The sequence below is a fragment of the Gadus chalcogrammus genome, chromosome 9 (genome assembly GCF_026213295.1).
Source record: "Gadus chalcogrammus isolate NIFS_2021 chromosome 9, NIFS_Gcha_1.0, whole genome shotgun sequence".
Classification (NCBI taxonomy): domain Eukaryota; kingdom Metazoa; phylum Chordata; class Actinopteri; order Gadiformes; family Gadidae; genus Gadus; species Gadus chalcogrammus.
The window spans coordinates 16,475,494-16,501,316 of record NC_079420.1 but is presented as its reverse complement, the minus strand read 5'-3'; the positions used below and the strand labels follow the sequence as shown (position 1 = coordinate 16,501,316).

Below are 25,823 nucleotides of genomic sequence, written 5' to 3'. Positions count from 1 at the left end.
ATTAAGTATTTGGCTCTGTGCGAATTTGGCTCCAGGTCAAATGTATCTGCAAAGGAACCTTTTTTTTTAATCAGATATAGGTCTTAGAATCTTAGCAAAAGCATTGCGTTTAATGGATTTGGTCACTTATTTGGGGCTCACATCAAATACATCATGATGTTAAAGACTTGAAACCTATTAGCTACAGCAAGTATCTGAGTGAGATAATGGTGCGAAGGCTTCCGGTATAGTCCACTAGGTGGCGGCAGTTCACGATAAAATTACAATCTTTTTACATTTTTCGTATCCCTAGCAGATGAGGCATTTTACGTATTTTTCCCCATACAATTCATAAATAGTCATACCGATAAATACTTATTGTTGTATAGGTTCAACTATGTGAAAAATGATTTCGACGATTATGCTGAAATGTATAGTTGTAGAGATTGGGTCCAGATTTTGATGATTCATGAAATGAAATGGTTCAGCGTTAAGGCCTATTAACCCTGACATTTTCTTATTATTTTTTAAATAATTTAATTTTGATTCCTTGGTAGTGTAGGGGGCGAGGGCTCTAGATATTAAATCAATGTATTTATAAGTTGTTGTATGGTTAAGTATTGCATAAATAATATAAGAGCCAAGTGTACAGATGACTGTTTATTTAAATTGAATAGCATATGCGTACAAAGTTTCTACAAAGCTATAAAATATCTAACATCATACTTTTAGCCATGAAGAAGAAAAATCAAAAACATATAAACCAACCAAAGATCAGACCCTGTGCAATACCAATAGAGACCAATCCTAAACGCATCTCTGTTTCTTCTCAAAATTGGATAAACATTATAATATCAAAGATATACACAACATCTGTACCAAACATTGTCACCTCTATACAAAGTAATTTATAGAAAACATATCCTGCAAAGGTACTTTCAAGGCCATATTGGAGTTAAGAGATAGAATTTGTATAATGGGCAATAGGTGGTTTTGAAAAGTTACAACCTACTAGCACTCGAGACGAAACGGGACGAGACGTTATTGACAACAAGAGACGATAATGATTAATTTCCTTGTGAAAAGCACACAACACATTACAGCTTTATCCACTTGAACCAAACCAGGCAAACGTGTTTGCCTTACATTTTTTTGCACATTAGCCGTCATGTTGTGTGGACATACAGATGTTGGTCCTCACAAGTGACTCTGCTGATCAGACAGAATGTAACCAACTTATATATAGTTCTTAATACCCCGACGCAGAGCTGCTCATTGTGTTACGTTTTAGTGTTCGCTATTATCTAATGTGGAGTGGTAATGTAATGGCAGACAGACAGACTCCATTGAAGCAGTGAGCTACCTTAAACAGGTCGATAAAGCGACACGGTCCAGACAAGCAGTACTTGTCTGGTTGGAGACCCCGTCTAGTTCTCCATTCACAGTATATAAAATTATGTATTTCAACCAATTCATGGTGCTTCAAAACAGTATTAATAGGAATCTATGCCCAGCGATTTGAGCCAGGGCAGAATACACACACGTCGGGTACATGACGCAGAGCTACAGTGTTCACTGTGCTTCCATGCTCCTGGATGACATCAATATATGCTCAGTGTTAATTCTGACACCTGCCCGCCATTACACATTCAGGCTGCCACAATGAGGAATACTTCACATTGTAAATAGGACTGATTTCCCCTTCGAGGGAATGCCGGTGCAGATTTTCTCAATATGGATCTGTAGGCACATAAAGCAATGATGCTTTATGCGCCTACAAGACTGCCTGTCTTGTTAATGTTTAAAGGTGTTAAACTGTGTTTGTTCGGGCAATATTAAACTGTGAATTCGGAAAATTTGATGTCACCATGGAATGTCCTCAATCTTATAACATCTTAAATCTAGGCAGTCATATTATTGTGGCTTGATGGTTCTGTAAAAGGTGCCATGCACTCAGCGCGTTCTCTTCAATTACTAGGGATTAGCCACGATGGATGGCTCCATGAGGTCTTGTTATTGCATTGAGATATTCCAAGTAGGTTACATATTTCATTATACGGTTGGCAAGAGCATCCAATTAGCATATATACACACACAGGAATATTGTATTAAGGCGGGAGTTACATATTTAACCCTATGGCAACCACATGGTATGAATATACCAATAACTATAACTATGGGGACATGGTGGACGTGGAACCAGTAACATCATTGAAGAAAACATTTCCATGTGAACAAAGCTTACTGAGAACGTTTCTGAATATTATGTTAACATCTAAAGGGTTGATTTGTAGTTGAGGCGTTTTCAAAAGCATACAGCAACACCTGAAAAGCGTTTCCTAACAGAAGGCACTTGATGGTATGTATAACCTCCGTTTGTGTTTTTTTTCTTAATAAAGGCAAAGTGTTTTCATATATCAACAGTCTTGATTATAATAAACTGCACCATTAAAACATTCTCTGTCCATATTGATAGGATCTAAACATGTGGGAGCTGTTGGCATGGCGACCTGGCGTACAATAGGATGGAATGTAGAGGGTGACGTTGCCATGATACAATCAATGTGACGCAAGCCTTCGTCTGTCTGCCAGTGTGTTGGGAATTGTTAACATATTGGTTTCTTTCTTTGGTGCCATGTTATGGGAAACCATGAGGGGAAATTTTGTTTTAAATAAGGAGCCTGTATAATTATTGCAGGTGTAGGAAATGCATTGAATTTCTCCAATCAGTTTATAACAACGAACGTGTATCCTTTTGCCATGTATCACAGTGTTTCTCCATGGGAGTGACCATAGGATGTAACATTTAATCGGGGTTGATAGTTTTTATATTTAGTTAACTAGCTTTCGGTCTAGTAACAAAAGAGAACAGGGCGTAGCTATTAAGAGTAGGAATAATTCATTCTTATAGATTTGTAACAAAATTAGATGGGTTTTATACACACATTTATATATATATTTGTATATATATTCTTGTCAACGTTTGCTTGTTAGAATGTTTTTGTAAGCAAAAGCTACAATAAAGGTTGTGTATTTCTTTGGGATAATCCTTTTTGTGCAAGAATGTGCCTCACAACTTTAAAGTATACACCACCGCTATCCATACACAAACAATAATGTCGTCACCACAGCTCTGTTAATAAAGTTATTCTCTACCACAGCTCTTCATTAATGATACATAGGGTCTGATCTTCAATCTTGTTTCAGTGTCCGCACAGTTAACACACACACACACACACACACACACACACACACACACACACACACACACACACACACACACACACACACACACACACACACACACACACACACACACACACACACACACACACACACACACACATACACTCACAACACCATACACTTTGAGTGAGGAGGGCCTCGGGCATGTTTGACTTTCTTGTTCGTCTTTACCTACGCAGAAGTGCCATCCCCTTAGCAGACAAGTTGCAGTGGATGGAGTAACGACTGTGACGGAGATAAGGCCAGCCCACTGGGATCGACACTAGCCACGTATGGCTAGTTGCTTGTGTCTTCACAAAACCTGAAACGTCACATTCCCTGAAGCGCAAAAAAAAGCCAACAAAGTAATATCAGCACAAACCAGACCTGGATCGTAGAGCATTTATGGCTGCGTTACCAGCACCCCTTTCGCAAACAACGATCCCCTGTGTCAGGAAACCTTCTTCAAAAGTGGCATAGCGTCCGGCAGGTTCACCCTGCCGTGTCTCGGGTAATCGGTAAACTACAGCCTTAGAGTTCTGTCGTCAATGCGGTCAAAGGTGGACTGCTGGGTCGCCTGGGTTTTGGAATGGCAGCGGTTGGGAAATCGCAGCCGGCTTGCGTCTGAGAAGTCACCGACGCCATGTTAGTGGTTTGAAAACGAAGCGCACGTTCCCTCACACACACACATCTCCGGGTCGGCCGCTCAGAGCCGGGTGTCCCGGTGGAGGTGTTCCCAGAGGACGGCGGGTTATTCCTTGATGAGGCGGTAGATGTGGTGCTGGGCCCCGTGCTCGTTGTTGGAGACCTCAAAGACGCACGCCATGCACAGCAGCGTCTCCTGCGTGTCCCTGTTGCTGACCACCTGCAGGGCCACACGGACGCACACACACACGGTGAGACCACACACACTCACACACGACTCACTCAGCTCATAATGTAGACGGTATATTAAATACACACACACGCACAAACATAGATGGTATTCTCACCAGTAGAATAGTGAAGTTCTCCAGCACACTGTTCATCATGTATTTTTCGGGCAGATGTTTGAGTTTGTGTATAAAGTTAATCATGTATTCACACATCGGGGATCGGTTGATCCTGTAGACGAAGCGGCCGTTTTCGAATCTTGCGTACTCAGTCTGGGGATAGGGAGAAATAAAAAATGACCCACGAAACAAATCCGTTCAGAGGGTGAATGAATCTTCTTCATACAAACATGCCATGATAGTTCTATGAAATGATACAGGGAAAACATTTATTTCTGGTTGTTTCTGCAGGGTTTTGAAAGTTTCACCGACTACAGTGTTCTGGTAGCTGTGGTCTGACTCATCTTGACCTGGACTCACCTCAACCTTCTCCACGACCTGCTTCCCGAAGGAGCACACCTTGGTGGAGCAGGTGATGGTCATGTTCTCGGAGCTCTCGTACTGGCTGGTGACGCCGTAGAACGCCGTGGGGTCCTCCTGCACGTTGTAGCTCAGGTCCGCCTGTAAGGACCAAGACGAACATGCACATTTAATACAGATTCACTAGAGAACTATGCATAATAGAGTCACGTTTGCTGGTGTAAAAAAGATCGTGTGCACCATAGGCGCTTGGCAGACGTTATTGTGGTTATGGAACACATTGGCCTAAACCATTTCCCATTAATTTACTAAACTCAATCCTTTATTCTCCTTTTTTTTTTTCGCTCGAAAAATAATGATTTAGTAACATGTAAGAAAATGTGTTCATTAGGCCACGTCTGGTCTAATAACCAGATTAATTCAGTGCATTCAATTAAACCTAGTCGGGCTGCACACACTCAAATACACACCAATTTGTTTGATTTAAAATTCGGAAGCCTTTGTACAATCTTTTTGTGCGGAAAAAAACTGCCGGGTTGAATTTCTGGACAGTTTGTGCCCCGACAAAGTGAGCTTCCCAGCTCCACTGGCCGGATTAAGGTGGTGGATCAAGCGGGAGCATTCTTGCATTGTGTTTCGTCATTGGAGGCTGGAAAACATTCAATGGTGGCAGTACGAGTACACGGCGCACCCTGATTACAGGCTGGGGAAAAGAGGAGACGCATTTGTGCATTGTGTAATGAGTTCTCAGAGGAGAACAGACAGGCCTAAGGACACACGCACGCGCACACCCACCCACAATGACAGCATGCAGGAACCTGTGAATTTAGAAAAAAACGGCACATTTATTATTGAACAACCAACTGAAAGATGAACCCAGGTCTATGCTTAAGCCTTATTGGTCTGCTCCAGGGCTCAAGGCAGTGCTGCCTCCTGGTGGAGTCTGTACCAGAGATTTTGGTGAAAGAAAGTATCAAGGGTTGGCTTATTCTAAGAGACGGAGAGCAAGAAGCATAGAAATCATGAAAAGGCACCGAGCGACGTGAGGATGTCCTGGCGTAGCTGACATGGTCAAAGGCTTTGCAGACAAACAAAGCCAAGCACAGCCAAGGAGATAAGGAGAGAGAGAGGCAGAGGAGAAGGAGAAGGAGGGGGAGGAGGAGGAGGAGGGGGAGGAAGAGGAGGGGGAGTGGGAGGAGGAGGAGGAGGAGGGGGAGGAGGAGGAGGAGGAGGAGGAGGAGGGGGAGGAGGAGGAGGAGGAGGAGGGGGAGGAGGAGGAGGAGGAGGGGGAGGAGGAGGAGGAGGAGGAGGAGGAGGAGGAGGAGGGGGAGGAGGCGGAGGAGGAGGAGGAGGGGGAGGAGGAGGAGGAGGAGGAGGAGGAGGAGGAAGAGGAGGAGGGGGAGTGGGAATGGGAGGAGGAGGAGTAGTGGGAACAACAGAAAGAGACTTTCCACCCTCTCCCTCACTCTCACCTGAGTCAGGAGGAGAGCAGGTGTTCAAACAAAGCCTGTGCTGCTGCTGTCATCAACCCACCACCCTCTAACACACACACACACACACACACACACACACACACACACACACACACACACACACACACACACACACACACACACACACACACACACACACACACACACACACACACACACACACACACACTCCTACACACACACACACACACACACACACACACACACACACACACACACACACACACACACACACATACAAACTCACGAGGGAGGGGCCAACTACGCCAACCCCCTCCATTACCTATGTGCCTTCAAACAACACACTCCCCCCAAGCACCCCCCTCCCCCCACACGACACACCCTGCAGTGGAGCTGGGGAACCAGTGTGTGCGTGTGTGTGTATGTGTGTTTGTGTATGCGTGTTTCGTGTGTGTGTGTGTGTGTGTGTGTGTGTGTGTGTGTGTGTGTGTGCGTGCTCACCCAGAACTTGATGAGGTAGAAGGCTTCCTGCGGCCCCTTGGCGAAGAGCTCCTTCAGGCCCCCCTTCTTCTCGGGGAACTTGTCGTAGATCTGCCTGATGTCCACGTACTCCAGCATGGGGTCGCTGTACCGGGGGCTGGTCTGGCCGATGTGCACAAACAGGTGCTTGTTGTACGGCTGCAAAGATCAGGGATGTACATTGTGTTACGAATTGTGCATGTGTCTGTGTGTGTTTAACAAAACCCTCTGTAAATCTCCCACCAATGCGGGATACCTAAATGTATAATGCTTATACAATTGTATAAGTAAGTAAGATTTGTTGTATGCATGCAATACATGATAATAATTGTAATCAACAGTACTCAAACAGTAGTGGAAGGTTTGTGATTCTCTATCAAAATCAGCCTTCATTTTTTGGTTTGAGGTTGAGTGTGTGTTTGAGTGTGTGTGTGTTTGAGGTAACGTGCATGCATGCGTGTGTGTATTTGTGTGTGTGTGTGTGTATTTGAGGTTAGAATTTATCTATGCGTGTGTCTGTGTATGCGTGCGTGCGTGTATGCGTGCGTTTGTGCACGTGTCTGTGTATGCGTGCGTGCGTGTGTCTGTGTATGCGTGCATGCATGTATGCGTGCGTATTCCTCACCGCCTCCTGCTCCCTCTGCGTCTCCAGGAAGGAGGAGATCTCCACCAGCCTCAGCTTGGTGGTGCCGATGGAGCGGCCCTGCCAGGCGGGCTCCCGGTGGGTCTGGGCGGCCCCCGTGGGCTCGTAGCCTGCGTAGCACCAGAGAAGGACCTCGCTTCACAAACGGCCGAACCACGCACAAACACATTACGCAACTCGTCTTGGCCCGTCGAAGGACGGCTGCATAACATCCTCCAGCTGAATCTTACACAAGCTGTGAGGTCAGATCAGAAATCTCACTGTCTCAAACTCGCCCAGAATGCACGTCAAGCATGATTCCGATAGATTTTTTTTGTTTTCGTCGTTGCAAACGAACGAAGTACAATGGTAAAAGTGACGAGTTGGTGATAAATCTTGGTCACAGAGGTTGTCCCACAATCCTTACCAGACAACTGTCATTTTCAAAAACAAGAAAAATACCTTGTTTCCACTATCCAAGAAAGGTTGCTTCTTTACAAGGTGGTTACAGTAATCAGATTAATCATAATACTATCTCTAGTGATAACTCTAACACATCCAGTTATCTGGTGTAAAACAACACGCTGTTTTCCTCCACTGTATAGTTTGAATAACCTGTTTCTCTTCTGCTGCCAACTTCCCCATGGGGACAATAGAGTGTCTTCTAATGCAATCTAATGGAGCCTAATGTAATGTTATTTAATCACATATTCTGTCGTTGCAGCTTTACAGTAAGAACTGCCATTGTCTCCTTGTGAACATGCAGAATGCTGAGCTGTATTTAAAGACAGCCTCACTTTCCCCCTTCCTTTTCTCATTTCAAGTGATGTTATTCCCTTCTCAGTCAGCTAGGCCAAAAACAATTCCAAGAAAGATTTTTAAATCCAATTCTAATCAATGCAACTTCCTCTACAGAGAAATAAAGGCAAATCAACATGTCCACACTGCCCAGCGTAACGATTCAACCAATGATATCGACGTTTCTGCTCACATTCATATAAATGGTGCTAGCCTGTTGGACTAGCACAGCTGGATAGCGTCTTGCCACTTCAGCCTGATCCAAATGAGCTAACCCCCTCTAACATTTATCTTGCTTTAAATCGCCCAGTACACTTAAAAATAAGCCATAAGGCATATGCTCTGAAAACCATTTGCCATTTAAAATAACAATGTGATTCTCCATATCCATCATTTAAATAAATATTCTGATATACGAAGAACATTAAAGTTCCCGCTGAACCCAAATAGTGCATATGCACCACCGTAGCGGATAGACAGAATGTCATCCGCATTGAATGTCACCCGTCAAAAACACTTCTTCCATTGTGTGACCTCCCAACGAGGAAAAAAATAAAAAAGAAGAAGAAGTTGCGGTGCCCGCGAGTCCCCTGGGGGGGCCCTGGGACCCCTGGGGGGGGCCGTATTCGGGTGTTGCAATGCGCCCCCGCTGTGAGCGGGAGGGGAAATGAGAGGGAGCCGGGACTGGCTATGCGGCGAGGTAAATAATAGGTGATGGTGCCGCGGTGTGCGCCTCTCTTACCTGAGATGGTGGTGGTCCCTGCTGTCTGCACCGGGTAGGCTTGCTGAGAGTACGGCTTAACGCTGACAGAGATAAAGAGGAGGCCAGGTAGGAGGAGACATAGAGCGGGGGAGAAGGAGAGAGAGAGAGAGAGAGAGAGAGAGAGAGAGGAAGAGAAATAGAGAAGGGAAGAAAAAGAGAAATAAATATTTGATGGACATTGTTACTGGGCCACATGATGACCTAAATGGGTGCACCAGCACTACTTCATACTATTTGAAAGCCCGCTTTCTGACAGCAATGACGGTGGGAGATCCAGGAGGTCCAAACCTTCCCACAGTATATCATACTAAAGATAATATTACGATGCAATAGCCCAATTTACTGGCCCCACGTGGCCACTGTCATTGGAATCATACAGGTGCCACCGGGAAGGTTTCCTTTTACCTTTATCTACAATTCTACGTTCATTTGACTGCAAAATATTTGAATCATTTCACGATGGACTTCGGGCCCTTCCCAATCGCATCAAAAGTAATGTTAAGTTAACATTCTATTTTGGTGAATATAGAGTAGGAAGGAGTAAACAGTGTGTGACCTACTCTTCAGTGGTAGAGCTGGACTGGCCTCCAGGAATCATGCCCTGCCAAAGCTGTAAAAAAGAGCACAGAGTACATCATCAGATTATATATCTTATAATAACAATATACCTTGGGTACTCATTGTAATAGCCTAATATCGCTTCTGTTTATTTCGACTCACCTTATTGGAATTTTTATTTTTGAAACATCTAGTGAGGTGGATGTGCGTGAGTGCGTGAGTGCGTGCGGCGTGCGGCGTGCGTGTGTGCGTCTCTCACCTGTGCGTTGCTAGGGAAGCTGGCCCTGACGATGCCGGGCAGCAGTTTGCTGTGTATGGCTGTGGCCGAGACGATCTGGGCCGAGGACATGGCGGAGATGCTCTGCAGAGCCTTCTCTTTAGCACTGTGGTCCTGGGACGACACGTTAACCGCATTAGTACAGGGATTCATACACACCATCTGCTGCCACAAGGAAACAACTATTCCTTGAGTCAATCGAGTGAAAATGTAATGATATAAAACAGAAACAGAAAAACATTGAGAGCTATAGGTTCAGAAATGCATGTGTATTTTGTTGTTTTGCTGAATGCTAGGGTGGGCAGTTTGGAGAAACGAGCCAGAGTAAGCTTGATTTTAAAAGTACCCAACCGAAAAATAACGCCGCTCCCTTTAGGCCTCCCTCCAAAGCCCCTCCCCCTAAACATGTGACCAGCACACTAGCTTTAGAACCAGGGCTGCCTTACGGGAGACTCCAGTCATGCGCAATGAGTACTGGGGCAGAGTGCTAGCAGGTAGCTGTAGGTAAGCACACAGGTAGCCGTCCAATCAGTTAATTTGGGTCAAATTACATGATTTTGGATGGATTTATAACTGCTTTTTTTCCCGAAGTATTTATTTATTGACTGCTGTCGAGAAGTAAAGAGATTTTAAAATGATAATAAATGGTCTACTCTAGCTTTAAACATTAATAAGTGAGTGACAGGTGATAAAGCAATTATTTCATTTAGTGGACATAATCAGGTAAGGGTCCTCTTACCTTTAGCTTGGAGTGAAACTCCCTGGATTTCCTGCGAGCGAGGACCTGGATGTGGCTGGACACCTGGGGAAGACGACAGAAAGGAGAGGAGTAATTAGGAGAAACAAAGAGCAAGCAGGACGGAACAAACACTAGGTTGCTATGGCAATTTCAAAGGCCGTCTGCCTTGCTAAAGGGGCATAAGCAGTATAAGGGCTTTAGTGGTTTATTTGTTTTCCTGTCCCATGTTGATCCAAACCCCCTAGGTGAATTGTTCTACAGCCAACAGGTTTTGTCTGATATTAATTTAAAGCTCACCAATTAGTGTTAAGAATCAGATTTTTGAAGAATCACATTCTATCTAATCACTAATTAGATTAATTATATTATTGTATAGCATACTATATGTTATAATCAATCCTTTTGAGGCTACATAGTACATAAGGAAATTAAAGCATCCATTGAGTCACCTGCTTTCGGGTCCGCGTCTTGCCTGTTCTGAGTTTGATATATCTTGCTATGAGTTCATTACGACCTGAAGCAAAAAGAGACAAAAAAGACTTAACACACCGTAATAAAACACATCCACACACAGCCAGGGATGGGTAGAAGAGCTGCTATAGGCACCATAACCTCCAGACATGCACATTCATAGTATAATTATAATTACCAATAGTCCTGAATACATGCCTGCATGCGCACACACACACACACACACACACACACACACACACACACACACACACACACACACACACATAAACACGCTCACACAATGGTCCTGCATACACATGATTCAACAATACAGGCATTCATGTAGACGAGCTGTCCCTCTGATTAAAAGGAACCAGCAGGCCAGCTGTACACCCGCTCACATACACACACACACAAAATTCACCCTATTCAATGGAGAGCACAGCAAAATCAGCATGACCTGGCTAGTAGATTACCGAGAGAGTGAGAGAGCCAGAGAGCCAGAGAGAGAGAGAGAGAGAGAGAGAGAGAGAGTGAGAGTGCGAGAGGGAGAGAGAGAGAGAGAGAGAGAGAGAGAGAGAGAGAGAGAGAGAGAGAGAGAGAGAGAGAGAGAGGAAGGGAGAGAGGAAGGGAGAGAGAGAGAGAGAGAGAGAGAGAGAGAGAGAGAGAGAGAGAGAGAGAGAGAGAGAGAGAGAGAGAGAGAGAGAGGAAGGGAGAGAGCGAGAGAGGAAGGGAGAGAGAGAAAAATAGAGAGAGGAAGGGAGAATAAAAAATAAAGGGTGTGTGAAGATTGAGGACCTTTAAGCAGCGCATTACATCGCTGCAATAAGAACTTGTTACGGGTAAGTGTGTGTGTAATTTGTGTGTGTAATTAGCCAACTGTTTAAGTGATTTTAGTCTAACATTATTTCTACTCCCCATTAGTCCAACATTATTTCAGCTCCCCAACAGATTGTTCTTGGTGACTTGGCTCCCCTGCTCTCCTGCTCTTAATGTAGGCAGAGTATGGAAGTCAGGCCAGCTGGCCCCGCGATGGTCAAGATCAGCACAAAGCCAAAACCTCCACACACTACCCAAAAGACTCGCAACAATAGCCTTAACTAACTACCAGATGGTGCTTGTGTGTGTGTGTGTGTGTGTGTGTGTGTGTGTGTGTGTGTGTGTGTGTGTGTGTGCGTTCTATGTGTGTGTGTGTGTGTGTGTGTGTGTGTGTGTGTGTATGTGTGCATGATGTGTGTGTGTGTCTTTCTGTGTGTGTGTTTGACCAATTCAATCTGAGCGAGATAGGGAGCTTAGAATGATACAAATCTACAGCTCTATTGCAGGTGTTTTCCTTCTAGCAGTCAAATGCAGCAAGGGACAAACACCCACAACCAACACACATTTGCACAAACACACTTACCCCTACACATGCACACACACACACGCCTACACACACACACACACACGCACCCCTACACACACACACACACACACACACATACACACGCCCCTACACACACACACACACACACACACACACACACACACACACACACACACACACACACACACACACACACACACACACACACACACACACACACACACACACACACACACACACACACACACACACACACACACACACACACACTCCTGGCTGCGGAGGGTGACATCTGACTCCAGAGGGGCCAGCTGGGCTTTCTAGGAGGCTTAACGGTAAATTATCATCCTTCACTAACCCTGCGGCGTGCACGCACTCTAACACACAAGCCCCTGCATGCACACACTCACACACACACCCATCTGCTAAAAACCTTACCAACTTTCCAATAAACATCTCTTTCTCGAACCCACGATTCCTCCTTACTCATTCTCTGACGTTCTAACCCCCCCCCCCCCCCCCAGAAGGCTCCCCCCTGACGGTAATGGGCAGGCCTAGACTCCCCAGTTCACCCCCTCCTCTTTACACACCACCCGCCCGAAGAAAGGCATCATGGCCGAAGTCGAACCATGAATCCCTCCAAAGTAACAAGAAAACTAAAACGGTTGAAATTCTCTAAAAATACAAAATGTGGCTTCTTCTCAAAACACTGGACAGGCAGTCTTGCAAACTGGTGAAAAATCAAATTAGAATCAGCAGTAAAACATGAGATGGAGCCAGAGAGCGTGAAAGGGGTTGTAAATAGCCTGTTTCTGCCTGTGCGTGAGGTTCTGAAGGACTCCCGAACCCTGGAGATTGGTTTGGTCTGAGTGAGGAGAATTACACCTTCAACGTCATCCATCGAGTGATGGTGCCACGATTTAGCAGGATTCAAGACTCAGGCCTTGGTCAACAAGACCGAGGTTGGCAGTTTGGCGGCAAAACAAATTGGGCTTCAGAAGCCCCCAGTGTGCACAAGCCGGCTGTCAGAACCTTTCGAAATTGGCGCACAAAGATGCTGGACAAGCCATCGCTACCATTATTGGTCAATGATCTTTCATGCTATTTTGGGCTCTTTCTGACTGCTTGCCTAGCTCCAGTCACAATTATTCGCCAGTCGTCTCTGTAGTACAAGATACAGGTTTTGTGTTAGGTTCTAACAGTAAAACCACAAATCTGTCAAATTGAAGTCATGTATCACATTGAGCAAGCGTATTTAACCAGGCTTGATAAATGTAGCATGGATATCTGTCAAGTCTTAAGTATTGCAATGTACTGTTTCGTGTGGGTGAACGCTACCAGAAACAGTTCTTGGTTAATGGAACTAATTCATTTATAGAAAGATAAAGATTTCATGAAAATTTGTATTTATATATCACAGCATTTTTTGCCATCCCTAATAGATTGTTCCAATTAAGGAAAATGTAGGCGTTGTAATTGCAACCCGAACTGCAAATAAAAATAACCAATATTGGATAAACATCTGAAAACATAAATTTATTTTGAATTGTTCATCGCTCTTGTTTTGACCAACCAATTCCACCAATATAAATGATCCACCAAAATGATGGAGAGCGCGATATTAAAGGAAAACCTGCAAGAATTCTTTATTCTTTTAATGTCTCTGCCTCTACCGCATCTTCTACCCCTCTCCGCTGAATTTTAAGTCACTTGACATTTGGTTGAAACAAGAGAATCCCCCCCCCCCCCCCCCCCTACCAGGAGGCCGCCAGCTCGGGCAGTCAGCCACACTTCCAGTGTGTGTTGGTGTAACGGGAAAGGAAAACATGAAAGCCTACAAATGTGTGTGCGCTCTAACCCACACACATTTTTTTTTTAAAAGAGGGGCGGGGGGGAGGGTACATCCTGAGTGAATCCGCAAACATGCATTGGATTTTTAAAGGGGAAAAAAAATATCAAAGGCATGGTTAAAATGCATAATGCCACGACATGCAGGACTGAGTGTACAGGCAAGTGGAGTGACGCGTGCATGAAGGTTTAGTGCACGGTTAATCCGTGAGACATGATCCCCACAGGAACTCTGGATGTTTTGAAGAAGGAAGAGGCTTCTGCAGCAGTTAATGACATCGCAAATGCCACGAATGACAGCAGTGTACAAGTGTGAGCCGTCAGGTTAAGAAGACTTTCTCACAGTTATTCTCACAGTGGTTGCATGTCAATACTGCTTGTTGTACTGATTTCCCGGTCAATTAACGCTCTGTCGATTTATTAACTCAAACTGGAATACATGTGAAGGGGAGCTCTCAAACCCCTTGCCTTAACCCCTTTCCCACAAGATGTCAACATCTCCCAGGCGAACACATTGCAAAGATTTCATGTGAGCAATTGTTTCTATTCTGACTCACGGTTAGAGAGGACCAGAGTTAGGCTTAACAAATCGATGACTAAATAAAAAGACCAAAAACATGATGTTCACTAGAAGGTTGAAATGGCCCAACAACAGTCCAAAAAAGTCTGGTAGTCAGAACTCATACTTCACAGTTGGCTAAAGAGGAGTAAAGAATAAGTAGTTTCCCAGAGAGAAAGAGCAAGAGAAAGAAAGAGGGGAGGGGGGGGGGGTGATGGAGGGGGGCGCAGCTGGTGGAAGCCAGAGGACCATCTGTTCCCCTCTCTAATAGTTCACACAAAACACACACACACACACACACACACACACACACACACACACACACACACACACACACACACACACACACACACACACACACACACACACACACACACACACACACACACACACACACTTGTTCTCAAACAAAAAAAACTATCTCTGTCTCTCCCTGTCTCTGATGTTCCTAGCAAAGCTCCATTAGCTCCCTGTGTTTCTGACACGGGCTGCCTGTGAGGCTAACTCCACACGTCCACAACCTCACACCAGCTAACACTAGCTAATGGCTCCTTCCTTGGTGACGGGTGGGTAAACAAACACGGGTGCTATGTATGGATGCTACACTTTTCACCACTTTTAGGGACTCAATAAATAAGAATCAAATATAAAAAGACAACGAAAGTGGTAGTGCTCCCAATAAACACAGAATGCGGCACACGGATTACAACACAAAGGTATAATCTAATCTTCCTGGTTTCCAACTGAAAATAACAGTTGGAGACAGGGATCAAACGGAACCATAGAAAAACAGAAGACCCCCCCCGCCCTAGCCATAACAGTGGGGGGGTGGGTAAACAGATAAAGAAGCAGCAGAGCAATGTCACCGCAGTACTCACCATACATCTTCCCCTCGTCAGACAGTATAATCTTCCTCCTTCCACAGGGGGGGTAGATGGCCAGGGCCTCCTGGAAGCTCTGCTCGATGTCTGGGCTCCAGACCCCCTCGGGGTCCCCGTCCATGGTCTTGTCTCCCCCGGAGTCGCTGAGGCCGTCCATGTCCTCCCCGGGACTCTCGCTGCCACTCCAGCTGCCGCGGTCCATGGTCGCTGCCTTACAAAACCCGGCCAATGTCTACCGCTGCCCAAACGCACTGGCGATGCCAAACGGCGTCGGTGCTGCGGACTGGGGCGGGTGAAGGCCGGGGACGGAGGCTGTTTTGTTATGCTTCTACTGGTAATTCTTAGTGTCCGACAAAGCAAAAAAAATGGTACGCTAGGGCACACAACTTTTGTGGGCAGACAATAACCAGTGATCGCTGGCCAATGGACTTCTGATTGATGTGAGCCAATGTTTCCCCCCTCTGGTCAGAGCGAAATGCAAACCTAAAAGAAACAAGAGAAAAAAAAGGGAATACTTTGATTACATTGACATGAGACAGACCTAATCAAGCAGCGCCAGATCCCTGGGAGACGAGGCCTCTTAGCAACGTCAGCCTCCAGCGACCAATCATGATTATGTTTCACATGCCGCTCGACATGGAAATATCAGTGCACAGGCGCGCAATGTTGTCAAGGTCCTTGTATTCAAAATTCAAGGCGACTATCTCTGGCCTACTCATTGATTTTGGCAAGCGTAAGGCATACTGAAATGACATCTCACTATGGTCCTCTCATCTTTTTAATTAATTGGAGACAGGGGTCTTTGTGGGATTAATGCAATTATGTGTATGTGTTGTGGAGAACCTGTGTATGTGTGTAGAGTTGGGTTTATGGTGATGTAGGACCAAGGATGATCGTGGGACTAATGGACTTTTCCTGGAATGGAGTCCCAAATGTATTTACAGTACACTGGCAATGTACTCACATGTCTGAATACAAATGTAATTACATTTGAGCAAATGCCTTGACACGTATTTCCCCCACTGTCCAGTTGTGTTAAGATCAAACTTATACCAATGTCTTGACCTGAACATAGACTGTAGCATCCTGAAGTGGTGTGGAATTAGTATACAGGTGAGAAACACAGCTGACATATATACAGTAAGCAGCGGTTCATCAAGGGATTCATTTTTACTATTAAGCATCTACACCAAAAGGTATGTCACTGCTTATATATAAGAAAATGCACTGGGCTTGGACTCACAGCTGAATCCCCAGAGATTGTATTGTATGGTTTTGCATTCGTCGCTCTTGTTCTTTGCTAACCCCCCCCCACATTCCCTTTAGAGGCTTTTTTAAACAAACAAGGATTCATTCATCCCATGGGCCTAACTGCAACACACCGGCAGCATGTGTTTCCTCCACTGTGTGTTTGTCTAGGCCATTAGGAAGGGAATATGTTAGAATCCCTAAAACGAATCCAAAGAACCGTTTTGTCCATAAATGGATGTTGTGTTTCAATGAAAATGAAAAAGTAAACCCACCCTAAAGGAAACGTTGATACATTTTTTATAACAGGAAACAATGAAGGCGAGGCAATGCTCCCAACAATCCTGATGTAGTCCTTCTAAAAATCTATTTCTAACAGGACACATTTTGTTAAGAAGAGTTGAGGCAATTCTCTGACGCAGCTAAACACAAAACTGCGAGCCCAACTAAAAGCGGACACAACCATAGACAGACACAGAGAGAAAGAGAGAGAGCAAGAGCAAGAGACAGAGAGCTGGAGAGCAAGAGACAGAGAGAGCTGGAGAGCAAGAGACAGAGAGAGCAAGAGCAAGAGACGGAGAGAGCTGGAGAGCAAGAGACAGAGAGCTGGAGAGCAAGAGAAGGAGAGAGCTGGAGAGCAAGAGACGGAGAGAGCTGGAGAGCAAGAGACGGAGAGAGCTGGAGAGCAAGAGACGGAGAGAGCTGGAGAGCAAGAGACGGAGAGAGCAAGAGCAAAAGACCGAGAGAGCTGGAGAGCAAGAGACGGAGAGAGCTGGAGAGCAAGAGACGGAGAGAGCTGGAGAGCAAGAGACGGAGAGAGCTGGAGAGCAAGAGACGGAGAGAGCTGGAGAGCAAGAGACGGAGAGAGCTGGAGAGCAAGAGACGGAGAGAGCTGGAGAGCAAGAGACAGAGATCTATGGCCTGCGTGGCTACTCCCTTCATACCCTGATTACACTCGCTCCCTCTCTTATGGTAATCTTCCCTCTCTCCTCAGATCCGGGGCCACTCCAGCCAGGACCACCAGGCCTGGCAGTGTTCTCCTGCGGGGGGCTGCAGGAGAACAGGCTACAGGCTCTCTGCCACACTCCTACAGCTGTGTTGGATCTCAGCTACACTACAGCCGTGTTCAACCTTGTCCACTCGGGTGTCACCTTCAACCTCCATTGCCTTCCATATTCTGTGTGTGTGTGTGTGTGTGTGTGCGCACCAATGTGAGTGTGTGCCTGTGTGTGTGAGAGTGTGCGTGCGTATATGTGTGTGTGTGTGTGTGTGTGGGCACTACACATGCCAATGGGTTTTGATGAAATGTAATGATACACACGTGTGCTTGTGTCACCAGAGGCATATTGCGTGTGTGTGTGTGTGTGTGTGTGTGTGTGTGTGTGTGTGTGTGTGTGTGTTGGGTCACCCAGGGATTTTGTTGGTTTGACAAGTCTACAGTATTATCGCAAGCCTTTCTGTCGTTCTTTTATTTGGACCACTTCACAGCATCTGTTTCAACCTCTTCCAGCACACAAACACACACACGGTTTTGAACAAGAGGATTGTCTCTATAATCCTCAAAACAAACATTGTTCCACTTTACCCTGTTTTGCCATGCTACGATCCGTTCCCAAACAGTCCAAATACAACCACAAACATTTCTAGATCCATGCACTTAATAAAAAAAACATTACAATAATAGAGTGAAACAAAAGCACAAATGATAAAAAGGGAAATGAGTCCAATGAGTCTTACTGAAATTATTAAAAAGGTCAATGCAAATCATACAAGTAAACGCAAAAAATGTGCTTTTGGATGTCTTTCCCTCCTGTACTAATATAAATATGGGGATACAGCCTTTTTTTACTATGCAGGACAATTTTTATTTTGCCCTTTTGTTCAATCATGACAGATTTAAAAACTCGATGAGTATAAAAAGTGCTATCATTTTAAACCAGGCATAATAACCCAACTATATGACATAATTAAACAGTAACACAATCAGTTTAATCAATCAAGTCGGTCAAAAATGGTATTCCCATTTAAAAACTTGTAATACTTGTGATTCTAAAAGGTTTAGCTGATGTCCGTCCCAAAACATTAGATACAAATTAGCGACAAATTGTTGAGCATGTAACAATTCATCTTTTGTATTGATTTTTAATGAACAGAGTGCAAATAAGAACTGTAAAACCTTTCAGGCATTTGACATACATTTCTGAGGCCAAAGCCTCTTGTGATGCATCCAGATAAAAAGTGTTTTGTGTATTTACTGATTGGCTGGTTAAAGATACTAAATGGGATTAGTTTGTGTTTGTGTTGTATTATATTTGTATGAAAATCCCTAATAGTTAATCCTTCACTCATAATCTTGGCGTGCCTGTAGTTGTTTTTATCTAATGCTTGCAAACAAAGCTCTGATGAAAGCATATTAAAATCTAGAAAGATTGTGCTTCACTAATTAAATTGCTATCAGCAAGGCTTGACCGACTTTGTTAAGATATTTTTCAATATCAATTTGCTGGCTTTTTGCAATCACTCATTCATTTTTTCTGCAACTTGAGAATTTTCTCCATTGGGAGGTTTCACTCCATCATGACAATGATTGATAAAGACCAATATATATGATACGTCACATGGGACAACTGACTGATCTCAGTCCAAATTTTAACACATACAGAACTTCATAAAACACACACACAGACACAAACAGAGGTTGTGTCGTACTCTTATAAATACATTACCATTTGTGCACGTACACACACGCGCACAGCCGCACACACACACACACACACACACACAGTAAACTTGGGAGCTCCCAGATGCAGAAATAGATGCTGTGGAAATGCTTATTAGAATGTTCGTTCAATTAATGCTGAGTCCGACACACATTCTTCGTTGATGAGGGTATTTTCCCTAGTAATACACATAGATTAGGGTATGTAATGCCAACTGCACAAGGATGTTTGAAAAAAAGAAGAATACGACAGACTCGTCTCACTCACATCTGGCAAGGAAATAAATGTTATACAGACCACACTACCGGGAACACAGTGGGAAACCTCAGTCACGTCCTCATGACTAATCTAGCATGAGTCTCAAAGTCGAATTTCCCACACATTTCCATCCTTCAGAGAAATCATTAAAATTCTATATAACATAAGAAAAAAACAGCTTGTAGACAAACATGTGTGTGTGTGTGTGTGTGTGTGTGTGTGTGTGTGTGTGTGTGTGTGTGTGTGTGTGTGTGTGTGTGTGTGTGTGTGTGTGTGTTAGAGAGAGCATGGTTGTGTACGGTGTGTGTGTGTGATTGCTGTGTGCCTATGTGTCTGTATTGTACGTGTGTGTGTGATTGGTGTGTGCCTATGCATGTGTCTGTATTGTACGTGTGTGTGTGTTTGGTGTGTGCCTATGTATGTGTCTGTACGGTGCTTGTGTACATGTGCGTGTGTGCATGAGTCACTCTAGAAATCAATAAACATGTTGCTTTGATCTAACACTGATAGAAGCCGACACCCGCTGTCCGACTGTGTTGTTTCTTAGGTTATAACATGAAGCATTCAATTGCTACCTATGTCGTCCCGTTAGAGAATAGCTAGATGTGTGTGTAAACCAACTGTTATCTTTCTATTCACTTTGGTCTCAATGCAAGGAAGCTGTACAGAAGTGGTTTGACGACTTCCTGGTCCCTTCTTGTCATGGCCAGGAAATCCCATACAAACCCTGAGTGGTGAAGGAGCCATCTGCTTGCCCCGCCCAACTTCATGTGTTCATAAATGAGTGATACCAAACAAGTGATACCAAGTTCAATTAAATTGACTAATACACTAATGGGGAAATTTGGTTTCATATAACAAGTGTGTATTATTACTATAATATCATAAGGGGTAAAACATTTTAAAAGATTATAAATATACATTTCAACAAAAAATCCTAGGCTATCAAGCTTAACAAAAAAGTAGTTTGACTTCACCAAAAATAATTGGTGAACACTCTCTCTGCTTATATATAATTTACTATATTTCCACCCCTTGATTCAACTGTCTGTCTGTCTGTCTGCCTAAAAGCAGGAAATCAGTTCCATTGGCCCCACAGACCGAGAATACAGGCAGGCAAGCCAGCACAGGCTCCACTGCCCCTGCAGCCAGCTCCCTCCCCTCCCCTCTACCCTAGTAACCCCCATCCCCCACCATGTCCACTCTCACCCCCCAACCCTGGAGGCCCCCTATTGTTCCCTTGTTCCCCAAACAACCCCCCCCACCCTCCTCTCAGCCAAGCCCAGTACCCCATGTCATCCCCCCCACCGGCCCCACTATACCCCACCCATACCCCCTCCACAGCCATACAATGGTCTTTCTAAGGACCAGGATGTACCCCACTCTGATTCCGGCGACTGCGCAAACGATGGGGGGGCTACTAGGCAAGCAAAATTAAAATTGTTTGCATACTTGGGTATTTTGCAAAATGTGCATCTTTCTTTGAGGTCTAAGTGCTATGTCTGCTAGAGGGCAGTCCTGAATCCTTTTCCACCTGTTACAAATGCGTACATAGATGTCTTGGAACAGTTCTTATTTCCTCCTCAGCTATTCTGTTCAAACTACACAGCAGAAAAGCTCTGTTTGTCTTTAATATCTATTTTGTTTATATTAGTACATTTTAAGTGATATGCTTTGTCTGAATAACGCTGGTTAATTCAGGTACTGCACCTTGTGGACAAATCAAGTCCATCAGAGGACATACATCCTAGCCAGCTTGTGTACTTTCATCGAAAATGTTATTCAAGCCCTCAAAAGATCATATTCTTTTCTTAAAAAGCATGGACTACAATCACAGCAGAGGACTTTGACTTTTGTTAACCACGCGTCCCTTTGCCTCCTTTCTTTAACACGCTTGTGGTTAATCAGGGGGAATTTGCCGCTTTACCGAAACGATGAGCGTGTGCATTTGGGGAGGGGGTGGCACGTGTCAACACAAGGAACGACTGAGTCATGGGTTTGGTTTCACATTCAAACATGATCAATTATACAATACCACGTTAAAAGTCAAAACTAGTGACACTGAAAAGAGAGTGAAATAGTGCACATTTTTAGTGTGCCATTGTCGATCAAAACCAGCAGCATGTGATGTTAACCTCCCATCACCTGTTCATACTCTACCTCTTTTTACTGATATCATACAAATGTGCTTCATACAATGATATATCTTTTTTAAATAAGCCTACTTCTTCACATCAGGCCTTCAGCAATAGCTAATACAAAATTGTATAAGCTGTGTAGAATTTCTGCCGTGCTCCATAGAAACAAGGTAACAGATGATACTGTGTAAAAAAACAGAAGGGAAAGAAGCAAACATCCGTCCGAGGCTCCAGCATATTGCAACAGCATGAACATGAATGCGCACACACACACACACACACACACACACACACACACACACACACACACACACACACACACACACACACACACACACACACACACAGGCAAAGACGAAAGCACACACAAGCCATATGGTGTGTCTTGGACTACCGACGCCTGTTGCTGCCATAACAATGGGCCTGCCTGCTCTGGACAGCGAGAGGCAAACACGTACACACAGACACAGACACACACACACACACACACACACACACACACTCACACACACACACACACACACACACACACACACACACACACACACACACACACACACACACACACACACACACACACACACACACACACACACACACACACACACACACACGCCAAATGGTCATTAGTCAGTCTGCACTGGGAAGGCCTAGAACAAATGCCTTGGTTTACATTCTGCCCCCTCCTCCTTTTTAAACACACACACACACACACACACACACACACACACACACACACACACACACACACACACACACACACACACACACACACACACACACACACACACACACACACACACACACACACACACACACACTCTCTCTCTACAGGTGCATGGAGCACTCAAAACAGATGTCAATGAAGTGGAGGGAGAGGGATGAGGGCGGGGAAAACAGACAAAAGCTTTGCACACTTTCTGGACACTGTTAAAACAATTAAGAATCTGACCGGGCAAACTCAGTGCACAGGTGTACAGGCCTAAAGCACATAGAGCTACACGCATGATTTATCCAGGCTGATAGTTAAGGAGAAAGGTGTGTGTGTGTGTGTGTGTGTGTGTGTGTGTGTGTGTGTGTGTGTGTGTGTGTGTGTGTGTGTGTGTGTGTGTGTGTGTGTGTGTGTGTGTGTGTGTGTGTGTGTGCGTTGAAGAATGGGGGACAATAATCATAAAAGCAAAGTGAATACATAAATCTTATTCTGCCCAACGTTTCATTATCTCTAGAATTTTAATTACTTTTAATGATGCACTGAACAAAAAGGAAAGCTTTCCCTTCAACGGCATTAATAAAACCAATTTATACTTCTCAATGTTCTATAAAATGCATGTTTTTTGTACAAAAAACTAAGTAGGCTGCTGGCATATTTGTAGCAGGCCTACATCATTGTCAATTATTCATCATGAAACGACCAAAGACAGAACGTTGACAAAGCAAAGTATTTAAAAGGGGGTTATATCCAAATCGTTTTAAAATTTCTGCTACAAAAACGAATATAAAATACTTTTTTGTTTTACTATGGTTGTACTATAAAATAAAATCAGTTTGTACATTGGATTTTTTTATTATTTACATTTAAATTAACCATTCAGGAATTACAGAATCTCAATGGGGCCAGATGTATATTTCGATAAGTTTTGCGTACACAAATAAGCTGCCATGAGTGCCTCCTATAAACAGTATAAACACGGTGTGGCGGTGTAATATGGTGTGAAAAGGCAACTTGGTGGAGCGGTTTCCTGTGGCCTAGAGAGCGCCAGCCCTGCTGTATGGAAACCCGCCGATGCAACAAGTCCTCCATTCACTTGGAGCTTTGTTTAGCCGCCTTTCAGCTGCGTACAGCACCTTTCAATTGGCTAGCGACAACACAATAATGGATTTCAAACGCATACAGTTAACATACATACGTGCTAGGTATATATATAATGTAATGTCGAACTCGATAGGATAAAATACTTCAAAATTTGCAAAACGGGTCGGATGTTTTTGGGGGAAGAGATAGGTGATGTGCCTAGTCGACATCATTCCCAAATCAGTCGCTTAAAAGCTCCGTGCCCGACTAGTAGCCAACAAGCTGGTGAACAGTACCTCCAGTAAATATCAATAATGTTTTTCTTTCAATGAAGTGAATATATAGCCTAAGATATCTTTCGGTTTCTATTCGGGTCAACATTTCCGTCCGAAGTAGATTCAACGTTAGTGAATTATCCGGGGAAGTGTTGACTGTAGCCTACGGGCTCATGAACTCCTTGGGAACTTACCTTAATTCAAACGTCTCCTTAATAATATATGTCACCCTCTTTCTCCTCGAATTAATGTTGATACAGCATCAGGAGGATCTTGGCTAACTCCTACAGGTTTTGTTTTTGCTAGATCGGGCGGTCCGGATGTGTAAAGTGGCTTCGTATCTTCAGGGATGCGAAATATGCGCGGAATGAGAGCAGGAATGGGAACAGGAATGAAATGAACGCAAAGATTGAGTTAGCGGGGCGGGGTAATAGTGGCGTCACTCTGAATGTAGTGAGATGGGAGGATGGGTGGAAGAGAAGAGAGGGTGGGGGCCAGGGGGTAGGTGGAAAGGGGACAGACTGTATGGGCTGCATTTAACAAAAGAACAGTGGTGAGCCTCAACTCAATTCAGAGAAAGAATGGTCATAGGACCCTAATGCGGACAAGAAAGACGCCATGCTTAAGATAATGAAAAAAACATTTATTCAGAAATATAGTCTGTTTTCATTTAAGAAATGACAGCTGCCATTTGACTTCACAACTAGTACAAATACTTTGACTATGTGAGGAAATTCACAATATCAAAACGAATATGTTAATAGCAAAGTGTACATGCAAGTAGTTAATCATAACTACAAAAATGTAGGCCTTCTTATTTGTAAATGAAAATTGTAGTGTCATCAAAATCAGCACCCTGACCATGAAGTCCTTTTGTGTTTGAATTCAGTGGGCAGCGCATAAAGGAGTTGTTGTTTACTACTAAGCTCTACCCTGTCTTAGGTTTCAACCCCTTAGGCATTGGCAGACTGTCATCTCCCCAGAGGGAGGGGCCATGATATAAAACAAACACAGATATGGCTGGGTCACAACCTGAACTGGCTACTGCAACATGACACCACAGCCAGGCCATCCAGCACACAAGAATTCCACACCTAGTGTGGACATGTGCATGTGTTCGTGTATGTTAGTGAGGTGGAGAGAGAGTGAGAGAGATTTTGTGCTCCATTCCATGTACATTAAATGGGTCAGCATTACAGAATTGTTTGTATTATATATATTTGTTGTTAACATCACTAACACACAAAGACACACAGCTTTCACTAGAGGTCAGAGGTTACTGGCTTGCCGCTTGTTTTTGTCTGTTAAAGGTTTGTTTTTGTTTATTTTGTGGGGTAAAACAGTTGCCCCTGACCACTGCTTTTGCAGTTGAATAGATTTAAAAAATGCAACAAGTAGGAAGGATCTCTAATATTACTAGAAGGAAAAAACAACATTCCTACATAAAACTAAAATGTATCTAGATAAAATATTTTTGTATTTAGAGGCCTTTATTTGCCCAAATACTCTCTGATGAAACACATCTGCATTATTATGGGCTTTGACATATTTTTATCATACTTTTGTGTGAGTCCTGGTACGTTATTAAGTAAAGTTCTGCTATGCATAATGTCCATATATGAACTACCTGTTCTTGTATGCCAGCTAAGCAGGGAAACAGATGAGCATGAGAAACATGGTTTAGATTCTGAGTATCAGGACGACGACAGAACACAAAAGAAATCACAAAGCAGACTGGACCAATTCCAAGGGAAGCAGCAAGTCACTATTCAAGTTTACAATAAAACATCACGCTAGTAACTACAAAGACATTGACACAAGCAAGAGCTGCATCACCAAGGTTCCAGTAAGAAACAACAGGACTGAGGGCAGAGGAATAGGAGTTGGGAAACAAGTGCTTGTTAAGGAAATTATATTAATTATGTACTATGTACTATGTACTATGTAAAACATTTATGTTATTTCAGTGTTCTTTTGTACATGAAGAATGAAATCAAAC

At 44.0% G+C, this 25,823-nt stretch overlaps 1 protein-coding gene across 1 annotated transcript; it reads right to left on the bottom strand.

Annotated features, from left to right (window-relative positions):
* Positions 1-521: 521 nt before the first annotated feature.
* LOC130388873 (transcriptional enhancer factor TEF-1-like) lies at positions 522-24,226 on the bottom strand. Its single transcript, XM_056598438.1, has 12 exons — positions 24,019-24,226; positions 15,391-15,876; positions 10,736-10,800; positions 10,287-10,349; positions 9,530-9,661; positions 9,273-9,322; positions 8,692-8,753; positions 7,155-7,282; positions 6,512-6,688; positions 4,557-4,697; positions 4,197-4,349; positions 522-4,069 (listed from the first exon to the last, which is right to left on the bottom strand). The coding sequence occupies exons 2-12, from the start codon at positions 15,593-15,595 to the stop codon at positions 3,956-3,958; spliced, it is 1,290 nt and encodes a 429-aa protein (XP_056454413.1). The 5' UTR covers positions 15,596-15,876; positions 24,019-24,226; the 3' UTR covers positions 522-3,955.
* Positions 24,227-25,823: the final 1,597 nt, after the last annotated feature.

Coding starts and splice junctions, on each gene's coding strand:
- LOC130388873 (XM_056598438.1), bottom strand. CDS start 15,595: ATGGACCGCGGCAGCTGGAGTGGCAGCGAGAGTCCCGGGGAGGACATG. Junction 10,801..15,390: donor TGACGAGGGGAAGATGTATG/GTGAGTACTGCG, acceptor TTTTTGCTTCAG/GTCGTAATGAACTCATAGCA. Junction 10,350..10,735: donor AGACGCGGACCCGAAAGCAG/GTGACTCAATGG, acceptor CGTCTTCCCCAG/GTGTCCAGCCACATCCAGGT.